This window comes from Hyperolius riggenbachi, chromosome 9 (genome assembly GCF_040937935.1).
Source record: "Hyperolius riggenbachi isolate aHypRig1 chromosome 9, aHypRig1.pri, whole genome shotgun sequence".
In the NCBI taxonomy this organism is placed as follows: Eukaryota; Metazoa; Chordata; class Amphibia; order Anura; family Hyperoliidae; genus Hyperolius; species Hyperolius riggenbachi.
Window position 1 is genome coordinate 42,192,213 of NC_090654.1, and position 18,601 is coordinate 42,210,813.

An 18,601-nucleotide genomic window follows, 5' to 3' on the forward strand; every position below is an offset into this window, starting at 1 on the left:
CACCCCCAAATCCACCTTCGCAAACCTTGGTCGTCTTCTTGGACGCAGATTTTCTCTTCCTGGAGGCAGGGCTAACGGCTGCAGCCCTGCCTCCAGTCGCGTCTATCAGCGGCGCATCGCCGCCTCTCCCCCGCCCCTCTCAGTGAAGGAAGACTGAGAGGGGCGGTGGAGAGGCGGAGATACGCGCTGACAGACGCGTATGGGGCAGGGCTGCGGCGGTTAGCCCTGCCCCAATGCGGAAGCGCTCCCCGGCTGTATGGAGGGGATTTGGGGGTGAAGGGACCCCCGTTAAGCCGCGGGATAGCAGCGTTTTAGCAGGGGCACACATGCCCCTGCTATCTATGAGGTCTGAAGCGAGATTTATTCTCGCTTCAGACTCTCTTTAAGAAGTTGCTCTCTGTAGATCAGAGGAGAGGGGTGACACCCCTCCACCAGTCATGGACTTGTATAGTACAAGGTGAACGCAGGAGCCAAAAAAGTAAAAATAGATAACAAACTTTTAAAACATGGGGAGGCAGTGGTTGCCTTACCTCCTTCAAATAGACACAAAAACATATTAATGTTTAAAACATAGAAAATGTATTGATACACTCCAAAGTTCTTTGCAACATGTTTTGAAGGTATGACCTTGCTTTATCAGGCAATGGGGTAGGAGTATATGGCACATGCAGGTCTCAGTCTGGGCCAAGCGCCTCTAGTGATCTCAGGTGAGGTACAGAAGGACCACAAAGGATAGGTCTGGAAGGAAATTCGACAAACAGGGGGTTGAATGCTTCTGCTGGCCAGGAGATGACTTCTGGAGGTAAACAGAACACACGGGTGGGGTATGGTTCACTCTGCAGCAACAAAAACTTTTGTGTAAATAGAATATGTTGGTGGAGGTGAGAGTGTGAATTTGGAGTTTAGAGGGTGAAGATGACCATTAAAATGCTATTTCTTTTTCAACTTGTAAACAACTTCAAAGGAATTTGCATCCAGCTTGTAATTTGACCAAAGCAAATCAGCAGGAACTGTGTCTGGCCTAATTGCAAGCTGCATGCAATAGCAGAGGATACTGGAATACTGGAAGTAACCAGAGCGCCATTCAGGGGTGTCACAGGAGCCCTCAGTGGCTGACCGCACTTAGCCTTCTAAACGGTGCCAGCGCACAGATCGTGCGAACTCTGGTCGCAGTCAATGCGCAGGAACCGTTAAGAATTAGCCGCAGACAACTCAGAAGGGAGCCTGTGAGACACGGGTAATTACAACGTCACCTACTGGTTCAGAGTAAACTGCCACCACCGCGGTTACTATGGGACCGTGGGGCCCACTAACTGACTGACTAATCCTGCGAATAAAACGGTTAAACACACGATATTCTGTCTAGCCAACAACAAACAAACAGTAGCGTATCTTCAGAGACCCGGGATCAGTTCTGTGTGTGCTGATAAGCAGGGTAGCGGAAAGTGAATAACTTGGAGAAAGTCGTTTATTCACGCAATATAAATAATTAATATATACAGACAATTTATTAAAAATCACAATTATTAAGACAATAATAGCCAGTATGAAAAATAAAAGAAGGGAGAAAAATACTTAGTTCCTGGAAAGATGTCCTTATTGTGGGAAGAATCATAAAGTTCTTGGTTTCAAAGTCCAGAGTTCAGAGTTCAGACCAGGTGGATGCCAGCATATCCTCAAGCTGGCATCTGATGAGTGCAAGATGGTTCAGTGTGGAGGACACTGAGTTTGGGTCCTCAGCCATTCTTATGCCCCTGCTTCAGTAGGAGGGAGTGAGGGCGGGGAGCCATACACCCCCTTCAAAGATGAGATGAGCCCTCCCCTTGTACTGGGGCTAGAAATCATATCTACCCATATATGGGCTCTATCTCACAGAACCGTACAGGTCAGGGCAGATTTATTAACATTTTCAGGTCTGTCTCGATTTACCCAGCGCCCTGATACCAGACATGAGGGGTGGGACCCCTGTGGTATCATCAGGGCACTTTGAAACTGCCTAGCTGGCAGTCCTTACCTCCGAAGGTTCTGAAACTTCCTCAGAACCAGCACCGGGGCTCATGCTACACTTCCCCCATGTTTGGTGAAGCGGCCATCTCAGGAACCCCAGAAATATTACAGATCTGGGAAGTTATGGATTATGCCATGAGACTGAGGTTGTGTTCTAGCTGCTAACAGCTGACTTTCCTTTGATCTTTAGCAGAGAGCAGAGTGTCCAGACCTCCCGTGGATTCGTAGCCTGCTTGGCTGCACCTAGGCATCCTTTGGTTAATTAACATCTCCATGAGATCAGCTAAGTGTCACCTGGTTCCCAGAGCCAAAAGGGAAATTGGGCCTTCCACAGGGAATATGTCCAAGCTAATTAACACCTCCCCCCAGGCTTTCACTCAGCTAAGACAGATTCCCCAGCTGTTTTAAGCAGAGGGATACTACACGTCAAATCTTGGTTCTATTGATCTGAGGCGCACTTGATGCAGGAATCGAGTGCGATCATTCTTTTCTTCACGGGCGGTTCCAGGACGCGCCTGCGTCCCCGCAATCGTCCATGACAGCCCTCCCCCTTGTCCGTGGCTTAGCCACTCATCCGCAAGATGTGTGGCGGCGCCGCTAACCTGGCTGACGGGCCTCGAGTTGCCGGTACGGCGGGAAAACCTATTGGAGCCTGTGGCTCAGTTCCCCTGGACCGGTCGCAGTCTGCTACCCTCAGGGTTGACCCAACATGGACCGTTCTGGACAGGGCGTTTGCGCCACTGCAGTCGGACGTGGTGTCTGCCGGGACTGCTGACAACGGGCAGTGGGTTGGTTAGGTCAACAGCCAGCCCACGCAGGGTTCCCCTGCTGAGTGGCTGTGGACCTAAGGGAACCCCGCGGGAATCCCTGGACCTTCCCAGCTCCTGACAGACGGCACATGCCCTGCAGTAGTTTGCTACATCCCTGTTCATCCGGGGCCAATAAAACTGGTTCCGAATACCGGCGAGTGTCTTGCGGACACCCGAGTGCCCTGTCAGAGGATTACCATGTGCGGATTTCAGCACATGTCCCCTGAACGCACTCGGGACCACAAGCCACTTGGTATCCGCGTGGGATCTACCTGTAGGGGGCTGTACAGACTCACTGTACAGTCTCCCACCTTCCCAGTACACCTTGAAAGCGGCCCCGTCTGCGAGGGGCTCAGCGGCTTGCTGCCTGAGCACCTCCAGGCTTGGGTCACTTTGTAGTGCGGCTGAGAATATGGCGCTGTCAGTTTCAGCCAACTGGCTCATGTCACACGAGGCCAGCGGCTGAAAAGTCTCATCCCTGTGGTCAGAGGAGGGGGAGGAGGCCGGAACCCCCTCCACCTGTCCTGAGCTCGGGTTCTGAGCAGTGCAGCTGCGCGGTACTGCTAGCACCGGTACACTGTCAGAATGGCACAGACGGACATTACTCAAATCATTATTGCATGCAGTAATGACATTGACAGGTATAGACATTTTTTCATTACAGACAGGTTGTACAGTAAACTCAGGTACAGTTACAGCATCATCACAACAGACAGTCTGTACATCAAACTCAGGTGCCTTTGAAGCAGGCACTATTGAACCTGGTACCCTTGAACTGGGCACATTCAACCCACCTCCCCCTGGTGTTCCCCCAAGTGTATAAAGTACCTGGTGGTGGGTGGAGAGTCCGTCTCCTTCCGTGAGCGGCAAGGCGGTCGTGGCAGGTTCATAGTAGGACACAAGCTTGCCCAAATCAGTCGCCAGCAACACAGGGACTGGGAGATCCTTCATAACCCCAACAACCCGTTCTTGGACTCCTCCCACTCCCCAATCCAGCTTCACTTTTGCATGGGCTATGTGGAAAAGGGTGCCCTCTACTCCAGTAAGGGCAAGGGATCGGCTGGAGCTGATGCTCTCCTTTGGTACAAGGTGTGAGTGAACTAACGTGATGTCAGCTCCGGTGTCTCGGAATCCGGTGACAACTTTGCCGTTCACTCTAACAAGTTGCTGCTGGTCGGTTCGGTCGCGGATTTCCTTTCCGCGGGCAAACAGGACAAAATCTGATGATCCAGGCTGTGGTTCGCTGGCGGGTTGCCTCTGCTGTGGGTGAGGTGCAGGTGATGCAGATGATCCAGGTGCTGGTGGTGTCTGTCTCCGCTCCGGACAGTCGAATTTCATGTGTCCGGGCTGGCGGCAGTAGTGACAGGTGACCTCTCCAGGCGCTGCAGGCCTGGGTGCAGCAGCTGCGCTGGGTGGCCTCTGTGGCGGACGGCTCACAGGGGCAGGGGAGTCTGCCAGAGTATTGGGCTGACCTCCTCTCCAGCTGGATGGGGCAGTTCTGCGGGTATCAGCCACCCGGGTAGTTGCAAAAGTCTCAGCAAGGTCTGCAGCGACAGTTGCTGAAGCCGGCTTGCGTTCTAGCACAAATTGTCGTACATCAGCAGGGCAAATGTTCAGAAATTGTTCCAGGACTATCAAGTCCTCCAGGACATCATAAGACCCTTTGGTGAGGCCTAGAGTCCACTGCCGGAGTGTGGTGAGCAAGCTGCTGGCCACATCTCGGTACGAATCAGAAGGCTTTTTCTGCCAGGCCCTGAACTTTTTCCGATAGGCTTCTGGCGTCAGCTGGTACTTAGTAATGATAGCGTCTTTTATAGCAGCATAATCATTATCCTTCTCCGCAGGCAATTCTGCGAAGGCATCAAGCGCTTTGTAGCGCAGCAAAGGTGTCAGATGTCTGGCCCACTGGTCTTGGGACAGACGATACGGGTGGCGCAGGAGGAGAAGGCCACGCTTTGAGACACAACAACCCAGGCCTTGCATGAGGACAAGAAGCGTGCGGATAGCAATTTGCGTTTTGTCGCCATGCAGTCATAAATGTAATACAGATGAGAGGTTCAATAAACAGGGACCGGAAACGCTAACCCATCACAGATGTTCATTGTTCATGTTACTTGGTTGGGGTCAGGGAGTGTTGCGTAGTCGTTTCCAATCCAGGATTGATTCATTTTAATTTGAGTCAGACGGTCTGCATTTTCTGTGGAGAGGCGGATATGCCGATCTGTGACGATGCCTCCGGCAGCACTGAAACAGCGTTCCGACATAACGCTGGCTGCCGGGCTTCAGAGCTCATAGTTAGCAGGGGCAGTGTGCCCCTGCTAAAATGACGCTATCGCGTGGCTAAAAGGGGGTCCCTTCACCCCCAAATCCACCTTCGCAAACCTTGGTCGTCTTCTTGGACGCAGATTTTCTCTTCCTGGAGGCAGGGCTAACGGCTGCAGCCCTGCCTCCAGTCGCGTCTATCAGCGGCGCATCGCCGCCTCTCCCCCGCCCCTCTCAGTGAAGGAAGACTGAGAGGGGCGGTGGAGAGGCGGAGATACGCGCTGACAGACGCGTATGGGGCAGGGCTGCGGCGGTTAGCCCTGCCCCAATGCGGAAGCGCTCCCCGGCTGTATGGAGGGGATTTGGGGGTGAAGGGACCCCCGTTAGGCCGCGGGATAGCAGCGTTTTAGCAGGGGCACACATGCCCCTGCTATCTATGAGGTCTGAAGCGAGATTTATTCTCGCTTCAGACTCTCTTTAAGAAGTTGCTCTCTGTAGATCAGAGGAGAGGGGTGACACCCCTCCACCAGTCATGGACTTGTATAGTACAAGGTGAACGCAGGAGCCAAAAAAGTAAAAATAGATAACAAACTTTTAAAACATGGGGAGGCAGTGGTTGCCTTACCTCCTCCAAATAGACACAAAAACATATTAATGTTTAAAACATAGAAAATGTATTGATACACTCCAAAGTTCTTTGCAACATGTTTTGAAGGTATGACCTTGCTTTATCAGGCAATGGGGTAGGAGTATATGGCACATGCAGGTCTCAGTCTGGGCCAAGCGCCTCTAGTGATCTCAGGTGAGGTACAGAAGGACCACAAAGGATAGGTCTGGAAGGAAATTCGACAAACAGGGGGTTGAATGCTTCTGCTGGCCAGGAGATGACTTCTGGAGGTAAACAGAACACATGGGTGGGGTATGGTTCACTCTGCAGCAACAAAAACTTTTGTGTAAATAGAATATGTTGGTGGAGGTGAGAGTGTGAATTTGGAGTTTAGAGGGTGAAGATGACCATTAAAATGCTATTTCTTTTTCAACTTGTAAACAACTTCAAAGGAATTTGCATCCAGCTTGTAATTTGACCAAAGCAAATCAGCAGGAACTGTGTCTGGCCTAATTGCAAGCTGCATGCAATAGCAGAGGATACTGGAATACTGGAAGTAACCAGAGCGCCATTCAGGGGTGTCACAGGAGCCCTCAGTGGCTGACCGCACTTAGCCTTCTAAACGGTGCCAGCGCACAGATCGTGCGAACTCTGGTCGCAGTCAATGCGCAGGAACCGTTAAGAATTAGCCGCAGACAACTCAGAAGGGAGCCTGTGAGACACGGGTAATTACAACGTCACCTACTGGTTCAGAGTAAACTGCCACCACCGCGGTTACTATGGGACCGTGGGGCCCACTAACTGACTGACTAATCCTGCGAATAAAACGGTTAAACACACGATATTCTGTCTAGCCAACAACAAACAAACAGTAGCGTATCTTCAGAGACCCGGGATCAGTTCTGTGTGTGCTGATAAGCAGGGTAGCGGAAAGTGAATAACTTGGAGAAAGTCGTTTATTCACGCAATATAAATAATTAATATATACAGACAATTTATTAAAAATCACAATTATTAAGACAATAATAGCCAGTATGAAAAATAAAAGAAGGGAGAAAAATACTTAGTTCCTGGAAAGATGTCCTTATTGTGGGAAGAATCATAAAGTTCTTGGTTTCAAAGTCCAGAGTTCAGAGTTCAGACCAGGTGGATGCCAGCATATCCTCAAGCTGGCATCTGATGAGTGCAAGATGGTTCAGTGTGGAGGACACTGAGTTTGGGTCCTCAGCCATTCTTATGCCCCTGCTTCAGTAGGAGGGAGTGAGGGCAGGGAGCCATACACCCCCTTCAAAGATGAGATGAGCCCTCCCCTTGTACTGGGGCTAGAAATCATATCTACCCATATATGGGCTCTATCTCACAGAACTGTACAGGTCAGGGCAGATTTATTAACATTTTCAGGTCTGTCTCGATTTACCCAGCGCCCTGATACCAGACATGAGGGGTGGGACCCCTGTGGTATCATCAGGGCACTTTGAAACTGCCTAGCTGGCAGTCCTTACCTCCGAAGGTTCTGAAACTTCCTCAGAACCAGCACCGGGGCTCATGCTACACTTCCCCCATGTTTGGTGAAGCGGCCATCTCAGGAACCCCAGAAATATTACAGATCTGGGAAGTTATGGATTATGCCATGAGACTGAGGTTGTGTTCTAGCTGCTAACAGCTGACTTTCCTTTGATCTTTAGCAGAGAGCAGAGTGTCCAGACCTCCCGTGGATTCGTAGCCTGCTTGGCTGCACCTAAGCATCCTTTGGTTAATTAACATCTCCATGAGATCAGCTAAGTGTCACCTGGTTCCCAGAGCCAAAAGGGAAATTGGGCCTTCCACAGGGAATATGTCCAAGCTAATTAACACCTCCCCCCAGGCTTTCACTCAGCTAAGACAGATTCCCCAGCTGTTTTAAGCAGAGGGATACTACACGTCAAATCTTGGTTCTATTGATCTGAGGCGCACTTGATGCAGGAATCGAGTGCGATCATTCTTTTCTTCACGGGCGGTTCCAGGACGCGCCTGCGTCCCCGCAATCGTCCATGACAGCCCTCCCCCTTGTCCGTGGCTTAGCCACTCATCCGCAAGATGTGTGGCGGCGCCGCTAACCTGGCTGACGGGCCTCGAGTTGCCGGTACGGCGGGAAAACCTATTGGAGCCTGTGGCTCAGTTCCCCTGGACCGGTCGCAGTCTGCTACCCTCAGGGTTGACCCAACATGGACCGTTCTGGACAGGGCGTTTGCGCCACTGCAGTCGGACGTGGTGTCTGCCGGGACTGCTGACAACGGGCAGTGGGTTGGTTAGGTCAACAGCCAGCCCACGCAGGGTTCCCCTGCTGAGTGGCTGTGGACCTAAGGGAACCCCGCGGGAATCCCTGGACCTTCCCAGCTCCTGACAGACGGCACATGCCCTGCAGTAGTTTGCTACATCCCTGTTCATCCGGGGCCAATAAAACTGGTTCCGAATACCGGCGAGTGTCTTGCGGACACCCGAGTGCCCTGTCAGAGGATTACCATGTGCGGATTTCAGCACATGTCCCCTGAACGCACTCGGGACCACAAGCCACTTGGTATCCGCGTGGGATCTACCTGTAGGGGGCTGTACAGACTCACTGTACAGTCTCCCACCTTCCCAGTACACCTTGAAAGCGGCCCCGTCTGCGAGGGGCTCAGCGGCTTGCTGCCTGAGCACCTCCAGGCTTGGGTCACTTTGTAGTGCGGCTGAGAATATGGCGCTGTCAGTTTCAGCCAACTGGCTCATGTCACACGAGGCCAGCGGCTGAAAGGTCTCATCCCTGTGGTCAGAGGAGGGGGAGGAGGCCGGAACCCCCTCCACCTGTCCTGAGCTCGGGTTCTGAGCAGTGCAGCTGCGCGGTACTGCTAGCACCGGTACACTGTCAGAATGGCACAGACGGACATTACTCAAATCATCATTGCATGCAGTAATGACATTGACAGGTATAGACATTTTTTCATTACAGACAGGTTGTACAGTAAACTCAGGTACAGTTACAGCATCATCACAACAGACAGTCTGTACATCAAACTCAGGTGCCTTTGAAGCAGGCACTATTGAACCTGGTACCCTTGAACTGGGTACATTCAACCCACCTCCCCCTGGTGTTCCCCCAAGTGTATAAAGTACCTGGTGGTGGGTGGAGAGTCCGTCTCCTTCCGTGAGCGGCAAGGCGGTCGTGGCAGGTTCATAGTAGGACACAAGCTTGCCCAAATCAGTCGCCAGCAACACAGGGACTGGGAGATCCTTCATAACCCCAACAACCCGTTCTTGGACTCCTCCCACTCCCCAATCCAGCTTCACTTTTGCATGGGCTATGTGGAAAAGGGTGCCCTCTACTCCAGTAAGGGCAAGGGATCGGCTGGAGCTGATGCTCTCCTTTGGTACAAGGTGTGAGTGAACTAACGTGATGTCAGCTCCGGTGTCTCGGAATCCGGTGACAACTTTGCCGTTCACTCTAACAAGTTGCTGCTGGTCGGTTCGGTCGCGGATTTCCTTTCCGCGGGCAAACAGGACAAAATCTGATGATCCAGGCTGTGGTTCGCTGGCGGGTTGCCTCTGCTGTGGGTGAGGTGCAGGTGATGCAGATGATCCAGGTGCTGGTGGTGTCTGTCTCCGCTCCGGACAGTCGAATTTCATGTGTCCGGGCTGGCGGCAGTAGTGACAGGTGACCTCTCCAGGCGCTGCAGGCCTGGGTGCAGCAGCTGCGCTGGGTGGCCTCTGTGGCGGACGGCTCACAGGGGCAGGGGAGTCTGCCAGAGTATTGGGCTGACCTCCTCTCCAGCTGGATGGGGCAGTTCTGCGGGTATCAGCCACCCGGGTAGTTGCAAAAGTCTCAGCAAGGTCTGCAGCGACAGTTGCTGAAGCCGGCTTGCGTTCTAGCACAAATTGTCGTACATCAGCAGGGCAAATGTTCAGAAATTGTTCCAGGACTATCAAGTCCTCCAGGACATCATAAGACCCTTTGGTGAGGCCTAGAGTCCACTGCCGGAGTGTGGTGAGCAAGCTGCTGGCCACATCTCGGTACGAATCAGAAGGCTTTTTCTGCCAGGCCCTGAACTTTTTCCGATAGGCTTCTGGCGTCAGCTGGTACTTAGTAATGATAGCGTCTTTTATAGCAGCATAATCATTATCCTTCTCCGCAGGCAATTCTGCGAAGGCATCAAGCGCTTTGTAGCGCAGCAAAGGTGTCAGATGTCTGGCCCACTGGTCTTGGGACAGACGATACTGACGGCATGCTTTTTCAAAAGACCGCAAAAACAAGTCAATGTCTGTGTCTTTTTCCATATTAGCAAATTTAAACTTTGCACTTACGGGTGCTGCAGCTCCTTCAGCAGGGAGGCTGGGCGGTGAACTCCGGCTGGCCTGTTGCACTTTTGCCATGTTTAGCTCATGCTGTCGTTGGAGCTCCCGTTCCGTAGCAGCCGCTTGCCGCTCCCGTTTCTCCCGCATTTGGCGCTCTGTCCGCGCTTCTGCAGATTGGCGCTCCTCACGCATGTACTGCAGGTACTTGTCCAGGTCAGTGTCCATCAGCTTTTGTAATGCCTGCTGCATTAGCGGATCAGTACAAACGGACAGTCCAGTACTGGCCGGTTCCAGGCGAGTACTTTCAGAAACTCTGGGATTGGGGTCCACACTGACATTCTCCGGCGTAACTGTTGATGCAGGGCCCTCAGGATGCACAACCTCTGTACGGTCAGGAGTCTCAGTCTCTGGTTCCCCTCGATTGTCAGATGGGCTGGTATCCACTTCAGCGGACACTCCCGGCTCCCGCAGTTGCTGGGTATCCCATTGAAACAATTCCGTTACCAGGTCCTGTTGTTTCTTGCGGCCGACATCAATGCCTCTCTCTTGGCAAAGATTTTGCAGGTCCGCCAGGCCCATTTTCTTGTAGTTCCCGGACATTTCCATGCCAAATAAAATAAAACTTTTGGGGAGGGGTACTGGCTACACAGTCTCTGTGTATATATAAAAAATATATTGCCTTCCAGCTACACCAACGAATTAGTTCGTTTCTCGATAGCGCTAGCGCTATCGTAGATACTTTCAGCACAACACAGATCCCACCCGCTGCCTAACACTGTCACAGGAGCCCTCAGTGGCTGACCGCACTTAGCCTTCTAAACGGTGCCAGCGCACAGATCGTGCGAACTCTGGTCGCAGTCAATGCGCAGGAACCGTTAAGAATTAGCCGCAGACAACTCAGAAGGGAGCCTGTGAGACACGGGTAATTACAACGTCACCTACTGGTTCAGAGTAAACTGCCACCACCGCGGTTACTATGGGACCGTGGGGCCCACTAACTGACTGACTAATCCTGCGAATAAAACGGTTAAACACACGATATTCTGTCTAGCCAACAACAAACAAACAGTAGCGTATCTTCAGAGACCCGGGATCAGTTCTGTGTGTGCTGATAAGCAGGGTAGCGGAAAGTGAATGACTTGGAGAAAGTCGTTTATTCACGCAATATAAATAATTAATATATACAGACAATTTATTAAAAATCACAATTATTAAGACAGTAATAGCCAGTATGAAAAATAAAAGAAGGGAGAAAAATACTTAGTTCCTGGAAAGATGTCCTTATTGTGGGAAGAATCATAAAGTTCTTGGTTTCAAAGTCCAGAGTTCAGAGTTCAGACCAGGTGGATGCCAGCATATCCTCAAGCTGGCATCTGATGAGTGCAAGATGGTTCAGTGTGGAGGACACTGAGTTTGGGTCCTCAGCCATTCTTATGCCCCTGCTTCAGTAGGAGGGAGTGAGGGCGGGGAGCCATACACCCCCTTCAAAGATGAGATGAGCCCTCCCCTTGTACTGGGGCTAGAAATCATATCTACCCATATATGGGCTCTATCTCACAGAACCGTACAGGTCAGGGCAGATTTATTAACATTTTCAGGTCTGTCTCGATTTACCCAGCGCCCTGATACCAGACATGAGGGGTGGGACCCCTGTGGTATCATCAGGGCACTTTGAAACTGCCTAGCTGGCAGTCCTTACCTCCGAAGGTTCTGAAACTTCCTCAGAACCAGCACCGGGGCTCATGCTACACTTCCCCCATGTTTGGTGAAGCGGCCATCTCAGGAACCCCAGAAATATTACAGATCTGGGAAGTTATGGATTATGCCATGAGACTGAGGTTGTGTTCTAGCTGCTAACAGCTGACTTTCCTTTGATCTTTAGCAGAGAGCAGAGTGTCCAGACCTCCCGTGGATTCGTAGCCTGCTTGGCTGCACCTAGGCATCCTTTGGTTAATTAACATCTCCATGAGATCAGCTAAGTGTCACCTGGTTCCCAGAGCCAAAAGGGAAATTGGGCCTTCCACAGGGAATATGTCCAAGCTAATTAACACCTCCCCCCAGGCTTTCACTCAGCTAAGACAGATTCCCCAGCTGTTTTAAGCAGAGGGATACTACACGTCAAATCTTAGTTCTATTGATCTGAGGTGCACTTGATGCAGGAATCGAGTGCGATCGTTCTTTTCTTCACGGGCGGTTCCAGGATGCGCCTGCGTCCCCGCAATCGTCCGTGACAAGGGGTATCACTCTGGGGTAAACAGAACACACTTTGGGAAGTAAAAAGAAGATCGTTTGGGGAAACCTGTTTGGAGTGTTGGTGACTTCTGCATGTGGGAGAGATACTTTCATGGGGACTCATGGTCACTGCATTCTTATGCCTAAGTGGCACAGACAATGGGTGGGTGGACCTGACTGTAGAATTAACCTTTGCTTTTCTGTGACACACAGGAGAACTATGGACAGAGCGAGGAGGAGAAGGTGCAGCGGGTGAAGCAGTTGTACGAGGAGCTGGATCTTCCAACCATCTTCAGACAATACGAGGAAGAGAGTTACCAGAGGGTGAAAGCGATGATCTCCCAGCAGGCCAATGGTCTGCCCTCAGAGGTTTTTCTGGGTGTTGCCCGTATTGTTTATTAGAGGCAGAAATGAGTGTTATGGACTGCCACACACAGGAGTGCAGCTGGTGGATCCTCAGATGTCACAATCAAAGCTGTCCTCCAGCAGGGAAGATGCCAGTTTATAAAATACGAAGTACAGCTTACGTTCTCAAGAAGTGGCCCTGGAGGAACTGGGGCTGGGTTTAGGGGTGCTTGTCATTAGTAATCCATTGAACTAAGTTTTGAAATAAAAAAAAATAAAAAAAATAAAAAAGCTTCAAATTATTTAAAATCATATATAAAAAGCCTGCATGTGAACTTTTGTTTTAGTTAAAGGGGCACTATAGCGAAAATTAGGCTACTGGGATAACCCTGGTAGAATGTACCCAATACAGGTAGTTCCCAACTTACGAATGCCCGACTTATGAATGACCCGCCTATACCAACGGCCCGCTAATTGCAGCTAGAATAAGGAGAAAGGAGCAGTATAAAAAAACGAAGTTTGAGGAGAAAAGTAGGTGGAGGAGGAGGTTAGAGGACAATGTGATCCGTTTCCAGCTGCTGGTCTCTGATCCCACCCTGATAGGTTGGGCAGCTTCTGCTGCTAAGCTGTTGCTTCCAGCTGGAGGTTGGTAAGAGCTGCAGTAGTATTGATCCATGTGGCCGCGGCTCCCCCTCAGACTGCACGATGGTGCAGAGACACAAACGGGTGCAGAGAGTCTGTGTTACAGAACAGCTGTCTCTGGAATGCAGTAATCCCATGGGGGACATAGAGTGCAAGTATAGAGCAAAACAGAACACACAATTGGGCAGACCAGGAAATGCAGAACGGAACTGCAGAGACACGGGCTGTGTAACAGCAGAGTGATGTGAGCAGTGTCCAAAATGCAGTAATGCTGAATGGGACATACAGAGCAGTGGTGCTCATCTGGATTCCGGATATCCGGGAAACCCGGATATCCAACCATTTTTCAGCTATCCGATCCGGATTCCGGACCCCGAATTTCTGTAGAAATCCGGATAGCTATCTGCAGATATTTGGTCGCATAACGCGGATATTCGCCAAAAATTGTGGATATCCGGATCCGAAATACTGTAACTAAGATGATGTTCTGGAGCCAATAAGAGGGCTCCTAGCAGAAGCCCTAGCAACCAATCACACAAGGGAACCCTGGCCAGCCCCACCTGACCTCATTGAGACAATCAGAGGGCTCCCAGCCTAAACCCTGGCACCCAATCACAGAAAGGAACACTGGCCAGCCCCCCTGTATAATAAGGAGGGCTTCCATGAAGAGACTTGCCTGTGAATGCTCACTGAGAGACTTGCTCCAGTGCTGCTGGCCTAGCAAGGGCTGTACACAGTTATAAACCTAAAGCTGTTCAGTGATTAACCCCTTCACTATCACTACACTATTGTTAAATCGTTAATTAGCTTAATTGATTTCATTGTGTGACAGTCAGAGTGTGTGCTCCAGTGCTGCTGGCCTAGCAAGGGCTGCACAGGCAGTGATAAGCTCATTAACCCCTTCACTATCACTACACTATTGTTATATTGTTAATTAGCTTGATTTCATAGTGTGACAGTCAGAGTGTGTGCTGTGCTCCAGTGCTGATGCAGCTGCTATGTGTCTGTGTGTGTGCTGTGCACAGACCAGGCCAGCTGCTGCCTGCTGGCCAGCTATTAGCCTTAGCTAGCTACAGTTTAGGTTAGGTTAGGGATTAGGGAATAGCATTATTGTGTAATTGTGTAGTTTTTACTGTAGTACTGCAGTCAGTGCTAGTAGTTGTTAGAGTAGTAGTACTACTGTGTTAGCTTACTATAGAACTGCTGTGCTGCTGAGCAGTGCCAGTGTGACAGTTAGAATCCTCTCCCCCGCATGTTTGACTGTCACTCGGCACGTGGCACTTGGCATGTGGCCCTTGGCACGTGTCACGTGTCACTTGGCATGTGTCACTTGGCACGTGGCACGTAACACGTGCTAAGTAACACGTGCCACATCCGGCATGCTCCTGGCACACGTTACACCTGCTGCTGCATTGCCCTGCTCCTGCTGCCTGTGCAGCTCCCACCGCCAGGGTGCCACAGGCCACTGATACCACCTATATTTAACCGAAAACACAATTGCTGCGTAATTTTTTTTGGGGGGGGGGATTTTAACTCCCCACATAATTAATTAGTGTTTCCCTTTAAAAAAACATGATGCTACATGCCTCATTTACCCTAAAAAACGTTTTAGAAGCAATTTAAAGCCCACTGACATTTTTTCTATTCAGATATCCGAATCCGCCCGGATAATGTGTTCGGATATCCGCATGAACGCTGATACCTGAAAGTTCTGATTCGGGTTTCCGATCCGGATCCGGATATTTGGGTATTCGAATCCGGACCAATTCGGATTTTGAAAAGGGGTATCCGAGCACCCCCTAATACAGAGTGTAATAACAGAGCAAAAGGGCAGATGGGAGAGACAAGCAGCAATATAGTATCAGGAGCAGGCAAGTGTGCAGACTAGGAAATGCAGAGATCAACACTGTGAAGAAAAGTAAAAACTTTACCCTCTTCAGCTAGAGATGGCCCAAACCTCCGATTTTTGGTTCGGGATCGGGAACCGGGTTTGCGAACCTCCCTCGAAAGTTCGGTTCACGCGAACTTTGGCGAATCCCAATAGACTTCAATGGGGAGGCGAACTTTGAAAACTACAAACATTTATGCTGGCCACAAAAGTGATGGAAAAGATGTTTCAAGGGATCTAACACCTGGAGGGGGGCATGGCGGAGTGGGATACACGCCAAAAATTCCCCGGGAAAAATCCAGATTGGATGCTAAGCAGTGTTTTAAGGGCAGAAACCACATTGAATGCTAAATTGCAGGCCTAAAGTGCTTTAAAACATCTTGCATGTGTATACATCAATCAGGGAGTGTAATTAGAGTACTGCTTCACACTGACACACCAAATTCACTGTAACGCACCGCAAACAGCTGTTTGTGTAGTGACGGCCGTGCTGGACTGGTGCGCACCATGGCGAGATTGCTCTTCCTCACTCAGTGATATCCAGTAATGTCTGACTGCCTTATCAACTTTCGATGGTTCTTTCTCTACCATTGTTAAAGCTTACATCTATTTTTTTTTAAATAAATTTTCTACTTGCTGTTCAACGAAAATCTATTACAGAGGGAAAGTCTGCCATTGTGACCATGGGTAATGGCCGGGGAATCAGGGTTCGATTCCGGTCCGGAGTGGGAGCCTGAGACCCATGCTGTATAAGTAATGTACCTGCGCTGACCGTGCTTTGCAGACCAGGCATCTGTGGTCACTCAGATGGACCCTTGACCCAGCGCAAGACGAACCAAATCGAAAGCATTTGCCAAGAATGTGTTATGGAGAGAAAGTCTGCCATTCATTCAACTGTGTGAAACTTCAATGTTACTTTCTCAGTACCATGGTGACCACAGGTAATGGCCAGGGAATCCTGGTTCAATTCCGGTCCGGAGTGGGAGCCTAAGAAACAGCTACCATGCACACTGTGGGCAAAGGAGCAGGAACGGCTACCATCACATATCCGAGGAAGGCAGCAGGCATGGCATGCACATCCCGAGGTAGTCACCAAAAATAACAATACAGGAGGACTTTGTACTGGGGCCCTACTGTATATGAGACGAATCAACTTTAAATCCTTTTACGAGAATCTGTTATGGAGGGCAAAGATGACACCACTTGCCTTTAACGAGAATCTGTTATGGAGGGCAAGTCTGCCATCCATTCAAGTGAAAGGTATGCACTGACTGCCAGGTCTAATACAATATGCAGTCAAAGATGCAGTGAAAGGTATGCAGTGACTGCAAACAGCTGTTTGCGTAGTGACGGACTGGTGCGCACCATGACGAGAGTGCAGGTGATGGCGGCTTTCCAGCCCATATGGTCGCTGGGCTGAGGTAGCTGAATGACAGAACAGTGACTGTCCAGCTGATCAAATTTGGTCTGTCCACAATGAAGCAACGACCTTATTATATTTGGTGTGCCATCCCCCGAGACACTCATATAGCCGGCGGTCATTGTTTCATTGTGATACGCAAGCCCCTTCACAGCGGCAAGGTAATGATCACGAAGGCAAATGGGCACATGTACATGCTTTTTGTTTTGTTGTTGCAGCCGCAGTGCAGCCAGAAAAATTAGGCAGGCATGTACATGCACCAGAAAAATTATTATAGCGGCCGCTGCTAGCAGCGGCCTAAAAAAATCAGGAATCCTCCTGGAGTCCTGCAGGGTGCAGGACTCCAGGAGGATTCCTGATTTTTTTAGGCCGCTGCTAGCAGCGGCCGCTATAATAATTTTTCTGGTGCATGTACATGCCTCCCTAACAGGGTGTTGATGGTGGCGGAGAAGGCAGTCAAGCAGCCTGCGGGCAGAGGTGCTGTGTGGGGAGCGACTTAGTCTTGGGGCAGGCAGCCAGTCACACGACGTGCAGGCAGAGAGGCTGTGTGTGGGGACTGACTTAGTCTTCGGGCGGGCAGTAGCCCTCCGGGATCCATGCCTCATTCATTTTGATAAACGTGAGGTACTGAACACTTTTGTAACTTACTCTACTTCTCTTCTCAGTGACAATGCCTCCAGCTGCGCTGAAGGTCCTTTCTGACAGGACACTTGAGGCAGGGCAAGACAGAAGTTGGATGGCATATTGGGACAGCTCTGGTCACAGGTCAAGAATGCGCACCCAGTAGTCCAAGGGTTCATTGCTGCTCACAGTGTCTACATCCACACTTAAGGCCAGGTAGTCGGCTGCCTGCCGGTCCAGGCATTGGTGGAGGGTGGATCCAGAAGCACTAAGTCGAGGCGTTGGACTAAAGAATGCCTGCATGTCCAACATCACCATGAGATCGCTGGAGCATCCTGTCCTTGCCTGCGTGGACAGGGGAGGAGGTTTACTGGCAGTGGTACCTTTATTGCGTTGTGCTGTGACATCACCCTTAAACGCATTATAAAGCATAGTTGCAGGGCCGGGCCGAGGCAGAGGCTGGAGAGGCTCCAGCCTCAGGGCGCAGTGTAGGAGGGGGCACACAATTCATTCCGTTGTCATTTACAATTGTGTTTGAATCAAAATAAATAGGAAAAGGGGATACATGGCAGTGACTGCAAGTCAGATAACTAGAGATTAAGGTATTGGGGAGGTTGGGGGCCCTGGGGCGCCTCTTAGTCTAGTAGCAATCAGTGTGTAACGGCTGGGGGGGAGGGGCGCACTTTGGTGTCTCAGCCTTGGGCGCTGAAGGACCTTGTCCCAGCTCTGCATAGTTGCCAGCTTGTTCTGCATGTGCTGCATCCTTTCTGCCTTCTGGTGAGTTGGTAACATGTCCGCCACTTTGTGCCTATACCGAGGGTCTAGTAGCGTGGCCACCCAGTACAGCTCATTCCCCTTGAGTTTTTTTATACGGGGGTAGCTCAACAGGCTGGACAGCATGACAGACGACATCTGCACAAAGTTGGATGCAGACGTACTATCCATCTCCTCTTGCTCTTCTTCAGTGACGTCAGGTAAGTCCTCCTCCTCCCCCCAGCCACTAACAATACCACAGGAACGTCGAGCAGCACAAGTCTCCTGCAACACCTGCTTCGGTTGTTCTGCCGCCGCCGCTGCCTCCTCCTCCTCCAAATAAACACCTTCCTCATCATCAGAGTCTGACTCCTCTTCTGCACTCAACTCTTCCTCCTCCTCCCCCCTCTGTACTGCCGCAGGTGTTGAAGAAACATCTGATTCTGGTGTAAATTGCTCCCACAACTGTTCCTGCGATAGCGGTTCCTCTTCACGCTCCTCCACAGCTTGATCCACCACTCTATGCAGGGCACACTCCAGGAAGTAAGTGTACGGGATCAAGTCGCTGATGGTGCCTTCACTGCGATTCAGCAGGTGAAACGGCCGCAAGAGCCTGCATGCATTTCTCATCAGTGTCCAGTTCGGGGGCCAGAACATCCCCATCTCCCCAGATTGTGTCCTTCTACTGAAATTGTAGAGGTACTGGG

The 18,601-nt window shown here is 50.7% G+C and overlaps 1 protein-coding gene across 1 annotated transcript in view; it reads left to right on the top strand.

Annotated features, from left to right (window-relative positions):
• Positions 1 to 12,794, top strand: part of LOC137531570 (farnesyl pyrophosphate synthase-like) — a 49,545-nt gene extending 36,751 nt beyond the window's left edge. Inside the window, exon 10 of the mRNA XM_068251492.1 lies at positions 12,439 to 12,794. Within this exon, the coding sequence (XP_068107593.1) occupies positions 12,439 to 12,627 (189 nt within the window). The 3' untranslated portion in view covers positions 12,628 to 12,794. The remainder of the gene's footprint in view (positions 1 to 12,438) is intronic.
• Positions 12,795 to 18,601: the final 5,807 nt, after the last annotated feature.